We start from the raw sequence: 18,152 nt of genomic DNA, 5'->3' as shown, positions 1-18,152 counted from the left end.
AGACAACATCCTTTACCATGGTGGAGGAGGAGACAACATCCTTTACCATGGTGGAGGAGGAGACCATGTCCTTTACCATGGTGGAGGAGGAGACCATGTCCTTTACCATGGTGGAGGAGACAACGTCCTTTACCATGGTGGAGGAGGAGACAACGTCCTTTACCATGGTCGAGGAGGAGACAACGTCCTTTACCATGGTCGAGGAGGAGACAACACCCTTTACCATGGTGGAGGAGGATGCCAATTAATCAATCACGTTAATGTCGGTTTCAATTCCATCATGCATTTATATGTCAATGAACCTCACACATTATGGCAAGAAGAAGGCCTTAGTGAGGTATTAGTTATTGTCAAAATCTAATCTTTTAAAATTGCAGTGTATGAGGGCCCCTTTATGCAGGGAGTGCAGCACTTTTATCCATGCCATTTAACTGTTAGCTTGATTAACATCACATCACCGGACGACCTTGAGCGCAGGAAATCCCACAGAGTAGGCAAAGCTCACCCAGTCCTAGGATTAATAATACTGTACTAAGAAGTTTGCTGGCTGGCTGGCAGCATACATGGCTGCCTCCATTTCAGGGTAATTTTGCTGCACTAAAAAGCTGACTGACTGACTGGCTGGCTGGCACATAACATACATGTGACTGGCTCAGTTGGCTGGCACATAATCTACACGTGATTGGCTGGCTGGCTGACTGGCACGTAACATACATGTGACTGGCTTGGCTGGCTGGCTGGTTGGTTGGCACATAATATACATGTGATTGGCTGGCTGGCTGGCTGGCTTACTGGCACATACCATACATGTGACTGGCTGACTGGCATATAACATACATGTGACTGGCTGGCTGACTGACTGGCACATAACACACATGTGATTGGCAGCACAATGGTTTCCACTACAACATAAAGTCGTTCTGGCAAAAAAAAACTAAAGCAAGCAGCATTGAAGCAACGAAAATGTCTGACTGTTGCAAAAAGTGTAGTGCCAAAATGTTGATGCTAAATGGATGGATACTGTAGATAGTGTCACAAAAGAAGCCCTGTTGAGTTGGAAGGGGTGATCACAGGTGAATATTGTAGGCAGGGCCAGTGAAGAGGGGTAGAAGAGGTATGGATGCAGGTCTGGTTTTTGTTTGCTTCACTTCTACAGGACACCCTGGACATGTTCAGCATTCAACCAATAAGAGATCACCAGTCAGAGAGAGTTTACATGGGAACAGTTAATGCCTGTTGAAGTATTGAGAAGTCAACTACAGGTCTAGGCCTCAGGATAGATAAAGGAAACTGTTAGCTACTTACCTTTTTCACCTCGTACTTGATGGCCAGTTTGACCCTGCTCAGGAGAGAGCGAAGGCCCTGCCCCGACTCCTTCTCAGCAGTAATATCTCCATTCAAAATGGCTTCCACTTCCTCCGTGTCCCGACAGAGGTCCAGCACTCCCACTACAAAGTCCTTACACTGCATAGACAGCTTGCGATAGTCATTCTGGACAGAGAGAAAAACAGGTTAGAGTCAAGTCAGCTACTGGAGACAGGGAAAGGCAAACTCGTTGGCGTAAATCTCAATTACAAAGGTAACGTGACACGAACAGAATATAAACTTAGTGATATTTTTTCAGCAAACATTATGTTATAGAAGATATACAGTAATAGTGAGAAAAAAATACTTATGTTTCTCTGAAAACACTTTTAGCATTTCTGAATAAGTAATGGCTCCAATAGTAGTGACCCAATGGGGATATCTGTGTGTAATGATCTCGACATTAGTGGTGACCCAATGGGGATATCTGTGTGTAATGATCTCGACATTAGTGGTGACCCTATGGGGATATCTGTGTGTAACGATCTCGACATTAGTGGTGACCCAATGGGGATATCTGTGTGTAACGATCTCGACATTAGTGGTGACCCAATGGGGATATCTGTGTGTAACGATCTCGACATTAGTGGTGACCCAATGGGGATATCTGTGTGTAATGATCTCGACATTAGCTGAACTCAAGAAAGGGTTGTATATCCACATGACATACAATTGTATTATTAAGTAGGGAAATCTGAAATAAATTTACATCTTAATACTGTGCAGGATAATAAAATGAATAATAAGGATTACAATAGCTCGGAAATGAATCTCCAAAAAATAAAACGTTCATAGAAATGTGGTGTTAATGCTACAATGTGAAATGCATTTCAACCCAAGCCCTATTTTCACAGGATTACTGTCACTATAGGAGGAGGTAAGGTAATGGAATTGTTATCTGAGTGCATCCGTAATTTTATTCTCATGGAAGCAATTACATTGGTAATTTCAGGATTCCTTAAATAGGCCTACATAATACTAGTCTAGTCCTTTGCGAAAAGACATCTCAGTGTTTTGATAAAATGACCGTGCTTGCCAGGTCACAAGATTGACTGTATTCAGCACAGTATTATAAAAGTATTTAATGTCATTTTCTCCCTATTTATAGAAAGTATACATTTGATATTTACGATACTGGCCTCAGTATTATTTAAGCTGTTAATTGAACTTATGGTCAACCATCCCTAGCTCAGATCACTCTACTTGTTGGAAAGCAATCCAACATGAATGTAATATATACTTTGTCTACAAGGGATGAGGAGGCCATGCATGTTTCATTGGTATAATTCAAATATCAAGATGAAGCAGTTTTGCAAATTAGGGGACCCAAATGATATGTTTACACAAATGATACATAAACAGTTATACATACTGACAATGCATTTGAAATGCATGCAGTCACATGATGAAACAGTAGTCTGAAATTCTTTTGGTACAGCTGACTTTGTCCTTATAGCACACTGCCAAGCTGTAGCCTGTCCCTTTTACCTATGGTCATACTTACATATTGAATAACTTCAGAGTCACCACGTTTACTCACATTGTTGTTTAAACCTTGCTCTAAGAACACAATTAAAGACGCATTAAGCGAAAAGGCTTATCTTTTGCTTTTAAATGTGTTGTTTATCCTTATACTGAGAGTATTTAGTCTGGATTCAATTTCCAAGGAACACCTAGACTTTGCTCAGCATGCATCTGTCACTCTGTTCATGTCTAGTGCTTTATTCTTTCTAATTGTGATGGATTGTCATAAACCATCTGTTCAAAGATGCTTTTAAATACTGTGTTTGACAAGCCCAAACCCTACATTTTCAGTCACTCATAACTGAACATTGTGATCCAACTCTCAAGTGAAGCATTGCACCGTGTGAGCAATTTACTGCCTTTCATTCACTAGAACATGTTCCGATATACTTCTATCATCTCACTGCATCTCTCACAGAGGGAGTCAAAAGGACAACTCAGAGAACAGATTGAAGAAAACAGGTATAAGGACAAAACATAATAAGCCCTGTATGAGGGCCCATATTGAGAGCTATGTGATGTGTTCTCTACGGAAATAGCTTTTCAGTTTCTTCTGTGTTAAGTGTTTTGTATCAGACAAACCTGAAAATCCCAGCAGGAGAAAGTTTTGATTTATGAGACAGGGTCAAACAAGCGTCCTCTTCTAAAATGTTAATTTACAAACACATTCAGTGTAGCTTGTTGCATCATACCAAGCTCGAAATGGTTGTTAATGTGTCATAGGTTTAACAGCATGAAACACTCTAGTAAATGTGGGTAACTTAATAACAAGCTTTTGTGGCAATATAGTTCAGTGAACTCATTTTTACTATCAATTCAAATGAGACAAAAAAATTCAAAAATCTATTAAAGGAGAGGGCAGGTTTGTTTTTTGAAACCCCACTGGTTTCCCTCTCTCCCATTAACAGCTCTGGAATTCACATCTGTCACAATGTTTATCTGCAGGCTGTGGCTAAACTGCAACTGTTGTCCCAAGTGGCGCAGCGGTCTAAGGCACTGCATCTCAGCGCAAGAGCTGTCACTATAGTCCCTGGTTTGAATCCAGGCTGTATGACAGCCGGCTGTGATTGGGAGTCTCATAGGGCGGTGCACAATTGGCCCAGCGTCGTCCGGGTTTGACCGAGGTAGGCCACCTATGTAAATAACAATTTGTTCTTAACTGACTTGCCTGGTTAAATAAAAAAATATAATAATGCACAATCTGACAGTCAGCCAGATATGCTAAAAGACAGATGACCCTTTAAGTAACAGCAAGTCATTAGCAGGTGTGCGGCTAGGCACTTTTTTAATCAATCTCAATGAATTTATGTAGTTAAACATATTTACCAGAGAGAAGCAATTGTGCTGCGTGGTCTCTTTTTTATGGCTCTTTTTATCCTGGTGGCGACAGCAGCATAACACACATAAAGGTTGAAGATTCATTACATTACACAACATCGGTTTTAAATAAAAACATGAGGCTGAAATTAATGGAGTTGTTAATTAAGCAGAATCAACAGATTGCTATTGTACACGACTTTACCTGATAAGAATCCTCAATTTAGTTAGTACTATTCCATGTCAGAATTCCAAAGCATTCAAAACGATCAAACATTACACCTTCAAACTAAATGCAGAAAAACAAACAGGGTTACGGCTTCAAGCTAAATAAAGAAAAACAAACATGGTTAAGCCCTCAAGCTAAATAAAGAAAAACAAACATGGTTACGCCTTAAAACTAAATGCAGAAAAAAACAACAGTCAGCAAGCAGTTAGCTTCTGAGTAGGAGAAGGTTAGCAAATTCTGTGAAATTTCCCCAAATTCATAGGATTTCTGTAAAACCTAAGAATTCAGAAATAGATTTCTGAAAAACCTGCGCATTTGGGAAAGTTTCAGAAAGTTTGCAGCCCTGAGTGCAGTATTGTCCTACCTTGAACTCCTTCTCGATGTTGGCCAACTTGGTCAGTTCGTTACTGAGCTCCAACGCGGTGAGCACTGGATCCTCGCTAGACAGTGACAGGTAAGCCGGGCTGGCCAGGCCCCGGTAGGCATTGATGCGTGAGCGTGAGTGGCTGAAAGCGTCTTTGCCCTGTTTCTCGGCACATTCTACACACTTGCAGAAGTAGTCGTGCGGCCGCTCGATGCGCGCGCCCTTCAGCAGCAGCATGTGCACCACCTCGTACTTCTGGCAGTGCGCAGATAGAATGATGGGGGTGATGTCGGGCGAGAAGCGCGTGCCATCCTCATCGTACGAGTAGAAGTCGTCGTCCTGCAGCTCACACGGACTCCGTGTCAGTCGCTCGCTGGCCTGGAAGGATGGATGGGCCAAGATGGTTTCCACTATCCTGACGTAGCCTTTCGAGATAGCCAGGAGCAGGGCATCACCGATGCGCGCCAGGTTATCCCTCCTCAGGAGCAGTTCCGTCACCTCCAGGTGCTCGTTGCCCACCGCCAGCTGCAATGCGTTCTGGCCCATGTAGTCCACGCAGTTGACATTGAGCGTGGTGGAGTCCTCCAGCATCTTGCGGACCACAGGGATGTTGCCGTACTCTGCTGCGTCCAAAAAGCGCTCTTCCTCGGCGGTCATGCTGGTGGTGCGGTTGTTGAACATGAAGGCCGGCCCGCGCATCTGCGGTCGACGACCCTTCTCCCGCGCTGCGGTCATCCGCCGGTGGGCGGGGAGCTCGAGTTCCGCCGCCGCTTTCCTTGCAGAGATGGAGAAAACGACATCATGGTTACTTCCTCTGTGAAGAGCTCTGACTTTTGCAAACATACTTACCACCAAGTTGTATTGACTAACAGCTATAAAGAACATTACCCATCCAGGACAATAAAGATGACCTACTCTACCAGTCAAAACCAGTCAACTATAAATTAACTCAACTTCAGTTGTAGGCCTGTTTTACAAAGTCTACAAAACCACCCTTCACCAATCAAAGAGACCAGTGCTATAAGCGCAGAGATTGCAAGGCATGCTTGCATTTTGAATAATGTTGCGTTCTGGCATAAGGGCTTATCTAGGGCATCATGTTTGGTGTCTGCACAGTTTGTTGTTCCTTGACCCATAGCCACGTCATCCCACCACCCCATGCCATCCCTACGTTCACAACAGAGTGGAGAGTGGCAGCAGTGTATTCATTAGAGCCCAGCACCAAGCCACCCCAGCAGTCTCAGTGAAAAGTGCAGTGACAGAGTGCCCCACAGACTGTGGAAGAAATCCTTCTGGCGTTAATAGCATTTTAATGAAACACAACAGATGCCTGGGTGATACAACTACAGGTTGCACTAACATATCATGGGTTTCTGTGCCAGGTTTCAAACCGAGCAACTGCTCCTGCCAGAGATGAGAGCCATAGCCATAAAGCACATGTTGGAATACTTGTTTTTGATAGTGGATTAATAATACCCAGGGTATTTGGGAAGTATTTGACAAGAATTGGTAATTGAGTAATAGTAGTTGGTGTAATGCGTCTGTGTGTAGCTGGTGAGATGAGTCAGGCGCAGGACAGCAGATATGAGTAATGAAAGCAATTTACTCAATAAATTCACAATACACGTAGTATAAATACAAGGCCACACAATACGGACCACAATACAATAAACAATTACTCACAAACAAACATGGGGGAACAGAGGGTTATTAAATAATGAACAAGTAATTGGGGAATTGAAACCAGGTGTGTAAGACAAAGACAAAACAAATGGAAATGAAAGGTGGAGCGGCGATGGCTAGAAGGCCGGTGACGTCGACTGCTGAACGCCGCCCAAACAAGAAGAGGGACCGACTTCGGTGGAAGTCGTGACAGTTGGTCCATAAAATTGGAATGAACTTGACATTTATTATTTAACCAGCCCACCTCAATTGACCAAATAATGCTTGATATGAAAATACACATTTATCAAATGAAATTAGTAGACAATTAATAGACAATTCCACTAATTCAATTCAGTTCCATTCCCTCTCCCTTCATAGCCGACCAATTCAACTCAAGTCCAGTTTTGATTAAAAACATCAAACCCAATTTCAAGTAAATTACAGCTGCTATTACTACTTCTCTATAGATAAGAGCACTGTCATTCCACTGTCCTTGGTTGACAGATGGGTAATGCTAGTCAGTTTGGCACACAAGGTAGGCTCCCTATCTCCCCTTCCCCATACCTCTTCTGAAGGAATAGTACTGAAACTCATTTCCACCATTTCTCCTCTAAACACAGAAAGGAAATGTCAAACATTGTATAAACTATTTCATCTTCATCAGAATCCTCCTCAAGCAGGGCATCTTATTTGAGCGGGGTCTCAACAAGAGACCTGTTACACTTTTATTTTACTTGAAGAAGTGTGTCACCTGAAGGTAAAGTATGTCACCTTAAAGTTAGTGTGTCACCTTAATTAAGGTAAAGTATGTCACCTTAAAGTTAGTGTGTCACCTTAATTAAGTTAAAGTATGTCACCTTAAAGTTAGTGTTTCTCCTTAATTAAGGTAAAGTATGTCATCTTAAAGTTAGTGTGCCACCTTAAGGTAAAGTCTGTAATCTTAAAGTTGATTAACGTGCAATGAGATGACATATACCTGCATTATTCAGTGGTCTGTTATGAATGTTCTAAGGAAGGAAGTAGAAGGGAATAAATACAATACACTGACCAGGTGAATCCAGGTGAAAGCTATGATTCCTTATCGATGACACTTGTTAAATACACTTCAATCAGTGTAGATGAAGGGGAGGAGACAGGTTAAATAAGGATTTTTAAGCCTTGAGACAATTGAGACATGGATTGTGTGTGTGCCATTCAGAGGGTGAATGGGCAAAACAAAATATTTTTGTGCCTTTGAATGGGGTATGGTACTAGGTGACAGGTGCACCGGTTTGTGTCAAGAACTGCACAGCTGCTGGGTTTTTCACGCTCAACAGTTTCCCGTGTGTATCAAGAATGGTCCACCACCCAAAGGATATCCAGCCAAATTGATACAACTGTGGGAAGCATTGGAGTCAATATGGGCCAGTATCCCTGTGGAACGCTTTCGGAACCTAGGAGAGTCCATGCCCCAACGACTTGAGACTTTTCTGAGGGTAAAGGGGGGGTGGGGTGGGGGGGTGGCATGCTACTTTGCAGTATGCTACGTTTAGTCCCTCAACACCCATTGGTTTGCTGACATGCAGGATCTATAGCTTGTCCGGCTTGATAATTATCCATGAAAGGAAGTTAATTTGTAATTTGGGTGACTATCCGTTATAATCAAACCGGCATCAAATTAAGTTAGACAAAAAACAAATGAAGTGCCAGCATACTGTACAATACATGGGAAAACACAGCGTAAATCAATAGAGAGAAACAAGTGATGGGAATTCAATTAACCCTGCATTGGTGACCTTTGTCAATAGCCATGAAAAAGCAATCAATGTAATGCCTCGCTTCCCATATCAAACCACACAGGCTCATTTGTTCATATTTGTTTGATGAGTAATGCCAGGCAAGGAAAATTCATCAAAGGAGAAACATTTTTATTTGAATAAATTAAAGAGAAAAGTGAACTCAGCTTGTGAAATAGGCTACCAATGAGAATGTACTGTGAACAAAAATGTATTCCTTGGTTAACTATTCTATTCAAAAATAAAATAAAAAGGGTTAATTAAATAACATCACTTAGGGACGTCACTCGGAGCAACATTTCTCCTCCCATAATGGTCCTTGAGATTTGCCCTTGAGCAGGAAATTCATTTTACAGGCATGAACAGCTGAAGACCCTTAGGACTTGCTACCCCAATGACTTGCTGGCAGGCTTGAGGGGACACTGCATCCTCCATATATAGCCAAATGCTTCAGACACCCAGGGGATCACCTAGAATTAAAATGACTATTTCCCCTTTGCCTCGATAGAACAACGGCTGCCAGAAATTGATTGGGTTAATAGGCTAACTTAGCATCTTAATTAGAGTAAGAATAGGGTTAGATTTCCACTCTGACATTAGTTTTCTTCCACATTGGAGAATATTGGAGAATCATGCATTCAAATAATTCCCTGCGATAGACAAGCAGCGTATCCAGGGGTTGTACTTGGGCGGCAGGTAGTCTAGCGGTTAGAGTGTTGGGTCAGTAACCAGAAGGTTGCTAGTTTGAATCCCAGAAGAATCTGTCACTTCTGCCCTTGAGCAAGGCACTTAACCCTAATTGCTCTGAGTCACTGTCAATAACGTCTGATCACCTGGCTGTTACCCCACTCTCCACGGGTGTCTCCTGGGAAGTGGGATATGCAAAAAACACATTTCCATTTCACACCTCACACTTGTACAGATTACCCACTTGTACATGCAGTGAAACAGGACAAATATAGGCACCCCTATTTGTCTTGTACATCAAGCTGCCTCACGATACAGAAACAGGAGATAGCCAGAACGGCTCATAGGGCAGAAGCCTAGGACAAGGCTTACTTACGCTTTCAAATATTACAATACAATTATTTACTCCAAAGGGACATCTCTTACATTTTAATACATTTCCAGAGAATACAACATTAAGGAGAATTGTGTTCAAATTTTACACATAATTACCCTTATGGCTAACTCTTATAAGCATTACCCTTATGGATAATGCTTATAGACATTACCCTTATGGCTAATTCTTATAAGCATTACCCTTATGGCTAATGCTTATAGACATTACCCTTATGTCTAATTCTTATAAGCATTACCCTTATGGCTAATGCTTATAGACATTACCCTTATGTCTAATTCTTATAAGCATTACCCTTATGGCTAATGGTTATAGACATTACCCTTATGGCTAATGCTTATAGACATTACCCTTATGGCTAATTCTTATAAGCATTACCCTTATGGCTAATTCTTATAAGCATTACCCTTATGGCTAATGCTTATAGACATTAGCGTTATGGCTAATGCTTATAGACATTGCCCTTATGGGTAATTCTTATAAACATTACCCTTATGGCTAATTCTTATAAGCATTACCCTTATGGCTAATGCTTATAGACATTCCCCTTATGGCTAATTCTTATGGACATTCCCCTTATGGCTAATTCTTATAGACATTCCCCTTATGGCTAACTCTTATAGACATTCTCCTTATGGCTAACTCTTATAGACATTACCTTTATGGCTAACTCTTATAGGCATTACCTTTATGGCTAACTCTTATAGGCATTACCTTTATGGCTAACTCTTATAGATATTCCCCTTATGGCTCATTCTTATAGATATTCCCCTTATGGCTCATTCTTATAGACATTACCCTAGCAATGTACTGTAATCATGTAGCTCACCAGACTTTAGGTTAACAAAATAGAGGAGGAGAAGAATCTAGTAATAGACAGGACATAATAGTGTGGAATGCATTCCCAGTGCATCCATTTGAGGCAGAGGCTAAGTGGCAGCAAAAATTGACTTGAGGGTGTAAGTCCAAAAGTCCTATGCGAATAGGGTCCACATTGGTGGTTATTGGTCCATTAGCAATAATGGTGGTGCAATAGTAGACATATGTTCACAACCCTTGACCCGAAATTTGGCAGGCATGCAAGTGGTAAGGCAGACAGTAGCTCAACCAAGAGGTATATGCCAGTTTGGTCTGATGGTAGTGCTATAATGCAAGCAAACGCATTCTCCTTTATCCTACTCCAAGCTGTAGTGTGGGTTTGGGGAAGTACTGACCAGCTCTATTCATCACAAGCTAGCGAGTAGCCAGTCAGATGCTATCTAAATGAAATCCATTTTCTCAACACAAAGACTCCTGGCCTGGCTGGTTAGCTGCACAAAATATAGATTCCAAAATGAATTTCAAGCCCAAACTGGAAAAAAAATAATGCTTAAAAAGCCCAATTCAGCCATTTTTATTCAATATCAAATCCTTTCTGGGTAATAATGAAGTACCTTACTGTAATAGTTCCATTAAAACTGAATTTGGACTGCAATGGGCCTTAAATAAAATGTCTAATTATCAATAGCCCCTGAGCACCAGTCAATACTGTTCACTCCTTATTTAGCTAGTTACTGAGAACTGCTCAATGTTTAATGTCCTCAGAAAGGAAAGAAGCTAGACACTGAAGCTCTTATCCGATTCACTACTTCAAAACATGCCACCGTCTCCATAGAAAGTATCGATTGGACAACGTTACAATCAAATGTGCTGGAACCTACACACTTTATCTTCTCAGATACACATGCTAGATTAGAGAGGCCACACAAAACCACAATGAACTGACAGGAACCCATTTTATCCTGGTTGAATCAATAGACTCTCCAAATGTGGAATTGGAACCTCGGTCTAATGATGGATGATACTTCTAAACTCTGTCCAACCAAAGCCTCTTCCTCCCAAACTCTCCGCCCACTCATCCCAGGACAACACTTTCCCATTAAGCAGGTTAATGACAGGCTATATAAAACAACCACATCTGTGGGCTGTGACTGTGAGTAACCTAACAGCACTGTGGGGATAATACACTGCTCAAAAAAATAAAGGGAACACTAAAATAACATATCCTAGATCTGAATGAATGAAATAATCTTATTAAATACTTTTTTCTTTACATAGTTGAATGTGCTGACAACAAAATCACACAAAAAGAATCAATGGAAATCCAATTTATCAACCCATGGAGGTCTGGATTTGGAGTCACACTCAAAATTAAAGTGGAAAACCACACTACAGGCTGATCCAACTTTGATGTAATGTCCTTAAAACAAGTAAAAATGAGGCTCAGTAGTGTGTGTGGGCTCCACGTGCCTGTATGACCTCCCTACAACGCCTGGGCATGCTCCTGATGAGGTGGCGGATGGTCTCCTGAGGGATCTCCTCCCAGACCTGGACTAAAGCATCCGCCAACTCCTGGACAGTCTGTGGTGCAACGTGGCGTTGGTGGATGGAGCGAGACATGATGTCCCAGATGTGCTCAATTGGATTCAGGTCTGGGGAACGGGCGGGCCAGTCCATAGCATCAATGCCTTCCTCTTGCAGGAACTGCTGACACACTCCAGCCACATGAGGTCTAGCATTGTCTTGCATTAGGAGGAACCCAGGGCCAACCGCACCAGCATATGGTCTCACAAGGGGTCTGAGGATCTCATCTCGGTACCTAATGGCAGTCAGGCTACCTCTGGCGAGCACATGGAGTGCTGTGCGGCCCCCCAAAGAAATGCCACCCCACACCATGACTGACCCACCGCCAAACCGGTCATGCTGGAGGATGTTGCATGCAGCAGAACGTTCTCCACGGCGTCTCCAGACTCTGTCACGTCTGTCACATGTGCTCAGTGTGAACCTGCTTTCATCTGTGAAGAGCACATTGCGCCAGTGGCGAATTTGCCAATCTTGGGGTTCTCTGGCAAATGCCAAACGTCCTGCACGGTGTTGGGCTGTAAGCACAACCCCCACCTGTGGACATCGGGCCCTCATACCACCCTCATGGAGTCTGTTTCTGACAGTTTGAGCAGACACATGCACATTTGTGGCCTGCTGGAGGTCATTTTGCAGGGCTCTGGCAGTGCTCCTCCTGCTCCTCCTTGCACAAAGGCGGAGGTAGCGGTCCTGCTGCTGGGTTGTTGCCCTCCTACGGCCTCCTCCACGTCTCCTGATGTACTGGCCTGTCTCCTGGTAGCGCCTCCATGCTCTGGACACTACGCTGACAGACATAGCAAACCTTCTTGCCACAGCTCGCATTGATGTGCCATCCTGGATGAGCTGCACTACCTGAGCCACTTGTGTGGGTTGTAGACTCCGTCTCATGCTACCACTAGAGTGAAAGCACTGCCAGCATTCAAAAGTGACCAAAACATCAGCCAGGAAGCATAGGAACTGAGAAGTGGTCTGTGGTCACCACCTGCAGAACCACTCCTTTATTGGGGGTGTCTTGCTAATTGCCTATTATTTCCACCTGTTGTCTATTCCATTTGCACAACAGCATGAGAAATGTATTGTCAATCAGTGTTGCTTCCTAAGTGGACAGTTTGATTTCACAGAAGTGTGATTGACTTGGAGTTACATTGTGTTGTTTAAGTGTTCCCTTTATTTTTTTGAGCAGTATACAAATACTTCTTCTCCTTCTCATAACAATTCTATACTATAGATGGGCCTGTACACACAAAGAGTCTCAGAGTAGGTGTGCTGATCTACTGTAGGATCAGTGTTGCCATTTAGATCTTAATGAATAAGATGATATGGATGGACAGGGAGGACTTCATCCTAGATACAGCACTCATACTCTGAGATGCGTTGTGAATACAGGCCTTGATCTTTATAAGCCATGCATACTCCTCCTCAGCAATATTTATCCTTCTTGCCCTTCCCCGAGCTGACAAGGTAAAAATCTGTCATTCTGCCCCTGAGCAAGGCAGTTAACCCACTGTTCCCTGGGCGCCGAAGACGTAGATGTTGATTAAGGGAGCCCCCCGCACCTCTCTGATTCAGAGGGGTTGGGTTAAATGCAGAAGACACATTTCAATTGAAGGCCTTCTCCCCCTTTCCCTTTCCCTTTCTAACTCGCACTCCTCCTGTCTCCTTTCTCCCCTTCACTTTCCTATCTGATTAATAAAACCACAAAAAAATACCAAATTCACACTTATATTAATAGAAACACCATTATTTACCATAGCTGATCTTCACAAGCTTTTCATCCACCAGCACACATCATCCTCCTCATCCACCACCACACATCCTCCTCCTCATCCACCACCATACATCATCCTCCTCCTCCTCCTCATCCACACCATACATCCTCCTCATCCACCACCACACATCCTCCTCCTCATCCACCACCATTCGTCATCCTCCTCCTCATCCACCACCACACATCATCCTCCTCATCCACCACCACACATCCTCCTCCTCATCCACCACCATTCATCATCCTCCTCCTCATCCACCACCATACATCATCCTCATCCACCACCATACATCATCCTCATCCACCACCATACATCATCCTCCTCCTCCTCATCCACCACCATACATCCTCCTCATCCACCACCACACATCCTCCTCCTCATCCACCACCATACATCATCCTCCTCCTCCTCCTCCTCCTCATCCACACCATACATCATCCTCATCCACCATCATACATCATCCTCCTCCTCCACCTTAGCCCTAATTGTGGCTGCAGACATTTTTCATGACTTTCTGGAGTTCCCCCACACTCGGTTACAGGCTGCACTCCAGGTGAACAGTTGTTTACCATCAAATCAGAATCAAACTGCCAAAGCAGTCAGTCACACAGTCAAAAGGTAAAAGTCAGGATTCTACCCATTCCGCTTCTGATACTGCCAAGACGACAGGATGGCGGGCCATTTCAACTGATCCAGGACAGCAAGAGAAAGCACCATCCAACAACATGAAAATGTCCTGGCTCCTGCTGGTACAGTAGCCCAAACAGAACAAGCGATCTAGTACATTTGAACCCGAGCAATACACTGACATGAAAGAGGAAGAGCATCGTACACCATGTTACTTTTGTCAAGTTAGGGATTTGGCCACAGCCGGTGATAACACTGACTGGGCAGAGCCGGACACACTGCCTTAGAAAGTGCCTGGACCCGAAAAAAGTCATTGAGTCACAGCTTCAGCCCCTCCTAATTATACAACACAAAGGCTTCAATTACTAGGAAGTACTGTTGTCCAAGCCAGAATGGCCCATAGAGCAGGAGCCTGTCTCCTGAGGCAGCTTAATGTACAAGACATGTACACCCCCTGGACAGGACAAAAGTCTATTGCAGGGCTTTATTATTGTACTGATTACTATTGTATGCCTGCCATACACTATTTCCATGCCACTCTAGAGGATGTTAGTACAGGTAAAACAGGTACAAGTGTCATAATAACAATTAACAGTGCAGAGGATATTGTGATAATCTGCAATTGGACTTCCAGTGACATTCGGTCACATGATCAGGACTCAAGGAACTCATTTCGCTCACATCTGTTAATTACATTCATTAGCAAATCACTGATGCTGTAGCTTGTCTGACATGTCTTCATAAGAAAGAGTATGACAGGTCAGAATTTTGACAATTTTGTCAGGAAAGGGCACTGGAAAAAACTACCAAAATAATTTGGTTTGACAATACAGTTGCTTTGCACTGTAATTAGAACCCCAATCCAATGTGTAAAAACATTTGCAGTAGGACATGGTCTTCAGGTTTTGTTTATGTCTTTCTTAAAGAACATACGATAAAGGTAGCTCTTGGAAGGGCAATAGGAAGAATTTCACTGCCTGGAGGAATTCATGACCTTTACTTCCTGGGTGGTCAAGACTTTCTTATGCTCTGTCAGTGGGAATCTTTTGCTGAAAATACTGTGCCTCTCCAACTATTCTACACATGCAAGGCACTATTGAGTTGCCATAATGGGTGGACCACTAAAACGATCCCATGGACTGAAGAAATATATATCTATTCTACTCATTCGAATTGGCATCACACAAGACCTGAGCTATTACTTTACCCAACACAGCAGACCTGAGCTATTACTTTACCCAACACAGCAGACCTGAGCTATTACTTTACCCAACACAGCAGACCTGAGCTATTACTTTACCCAACACAGCAGACCTGAGCTATTACTTTACCCAACACAGCATACCTGAGCTATTACTTTACCCAACACAGCAGACCTGAGCTATTACTTTACCCAACACAGCAGACCTGAGCTATTACTTTACCCAACACAGCAGACCTGAGCTATTACTTTACCCAACACAGCAGACCTGAGCTATTACTTTACCCAACACAGCAGGGATGTGGGACTGTCTACTGTTTGACAGGTTCATTTTAAAGTACTTCGACTGACTTTTCAAATTTTAAATATACATCTCAGCTTCGTCTGTTAGGATGATGTTAAACACTGCACTACTTACCATAAGCTCTGTGCTACATTTAATGTATTAGCCCAAAGCAAGTACCACCAGGATAAGATAGTTTAAAGCAGAGCAATCAATCATATTAGCCCACTTTACATCACCATGTGTGACACATGATAACATGTTAATTAATGGGTAAGATATGGAGAACCTCTGAAGACTGGAGTGGATTTATACACACATGCACATAGCAGAGTGTATTAGATTGACCTACTCCTGCCTAGATGATCACCTCTGATGTATGGCCATAACAAAATAGAGTAGAGAGCTAGTGCCTGCAAATGAGCGATGCCTGCAAATGAGCGAAACATTGATATCATCAGTGTTGACAATAGATAGATGAGGCCTAAGAAATCAAACTGTCTCAGAGTCATTGTACCTTCTCAAATGTGATCTGTGTGTGTGGAATGGATAAAGTAAATGGGTATTCTTAAGTAAATGGGATTTGAAAACAGGAAAGGCACATAATACAACCTGATTCATGCGAGTTATGTAGTAGCCTGCATATGAACGTCTGCTGTTTCAGCATTTTTACATCGCTGAGTGAGTCTCAACATGATACAAAAAGTAAGAGAAATGTCGGCTACCTGTAGGTTTATGCATTATCCAACCAAAAAGAGTGAAAAGCAGCATCATGATCTCTTGTCTGTACTCTCTCTCTATGACCACGGACTGAATTATCCACAAGGTGGCGCAAGTATTGTCACAAACACTGGCAATGTCCAAAGATGCAGCTAAATTTTATATGAATAAAATTCTAATTTTGGTATGGCCCAAAACAACATCATTGCACTAGGCTGCCAGTTGAAGGCTTCGTATTGGATGACTTTATATGCCATATCAGTGCAACAGATATGAATAAACTTGATTTTAAAAAAATACATGAGAAATTAGGATTTTTAATCGGACCAAAGGCAGAAAGAAAACAGTCCCTTTAAAGTAGCATGTGTCTTAAAATAATGATTCATTCAATATCAACAGTTTTATGGAAAGTTTTTAACCCACACAAATATTCAGAAGCATATCTAAATTCACCTGCCCACTTTATTTAGCCTCCAATGAGTTCTACAGCCTAAGTGGCGCCGATAATAGGTTTGTCTACTCACATATTATAAGCATAATATCCAGACGAATCCCGGATTGTTTGGACGGATTTTAGGTAATGTACATCCACACAGCCGTTTTCCTCTTTCCAACACTGTTCATCCTCCTCTTCGGAGAACGATACTCTCTCGTGATACTTTCTGCCCTTCGTTGACATATGGCCAGTAGTCACTTTCTGCACACTCTTCTGCTGTCTCCTTTTTTGCGGCAAAGCTTCGAAGTCAGCACGTACGTTTGGGTTTAGGAATGGAGCCGGACGCACGCTTGCGTTCCCCGCAGGTAGCCTACGGTTGGCTATTTCCCCGGGCCGGTGTACAACAGTGGGGCTAGTTTGCATAAGTGAACTGGAAGGGATGTTGTAGTGGCCCGCCCATTCCCGTCAAATGAAAGCTCATCAAGAACTGTCTTCATAATTACCACTGCCACCACCACCACTAGACTACATAAGAGGGGAAGTGCTTGCCTTGAGGAAATCACCCAAACCTTGGAACTGAACGATGTTTGCTTGCTTTCCATTATTGCTTTATTTGGATTATAAATCACAGAGCCAGGTGAGTGAATACTAGTGCAGCACTCTTACAGCAATCTTATCTGCTTGAATAACTTCTCGAGTGGTTTGAATTGCTTATGAAAGTATGAATGCATTTAAACCTATTAGGCTAATGCTAGCTACATACTGTATAATGGCCAATATGTGCTACAACACATCAAAATGTCCATGCAGTTGTGAATACAGAATTCTCAAAAATGAGGTGACACCATATATCCCCCAAGGTACCATTACATGAATTAACCATTTGGCATACTGTACATGAAATATGCACAAAGTAAACACTAGATGTAAGACCCAATTACTGGCCACTTTTGTATCTCTCTCTCAACCAGACCCCAACCTGTACTCACATTGATCTCAAGTGTGTGTGTGTATGTGTGCTTGTGCGTGTATCGGAGAGGTTTTTATGTGAATATCAGACCATAACTTTACACCAAAGGTATACATTGACTGTACAAAACATTAGAAACACACAGAAACTGTTGAGCGTGAAAAACCCAGCAGCGTTGCAGTTCTTGACTCAAACCGGTGTGCCTGGCACCTACTACCATACCCCGTTCAAATGCACTTAAATCTTTTGTCTTGCCCATTCACCCTCTGAATGGCACACATACACAATCCAAGTCTCAATTGTCTCAAGGCCTAAAAATCCTTCTTTAACTAGTCTCCTCCCCTTCATCTACACTGATTGAAGTGGATTTAACAAGTGACATCAATAAGGGATCATATCTTTCACCTGGATTCACCTGGTCAGTCTATG

The 18,152-nt window shown here is 42.7% G+C and overlaps 1 protein-coding gene across 1 annotated transcript in view; it reads right to left on the bottom strand.

Moving 5' to 3' along the window:
* The window catches only part of LOC106604551 (short transient receptor potential channel 3), a 52,052-nt gene extending 34,758 nt beyond the window's left edge, over positions 1 to 17,294 (bottom strand). Inside the window, exons 1-3 of the mRNA XM_045718010.1 lie at positions 16,842 to 17,294; positions 4,800 to 5,574; positions 1,306 to 1,491 (exon numbers count right to left, since the gene is read on the bottom strand). Coding sequence (XP_045573966.1) covers positions 1,306 to 1,491; positions 4,800 to 5,574; positions 16,842 to 17,176 — 1,296 coding nt within the window. The 5' untranslated portion in view covers positions 17,177 to 17,294. The remainder of the gene's footprint in view (positions 1 to 1,305; positions 1,492 to 4,799; positions 5,575 to 16,841) is intronic.
* Between the last annotated feature and the right edge of the window lie 858 nt (positions 17,295 to 18,152).

Source organism: Salmo salar, chromosome ssa05, assembly GCF_905237065.1.
Source record: "Salmo salar chromosome ssa05, Ssal_v3.1, whole genome shotgun sequence".
In the NCBI taxonomy this organism is placed as follows: domain Eukaryota; kingdom Metazoa; phylum Chordata; class Actinopteri; order Salmoniformes; family Salmonidae; genus Salmo; species Salmo salar.
Note: the sequence above shows the minus strand (reverse complement) of the source record. Positions and strands in the feature narration are given on the sequence as shown.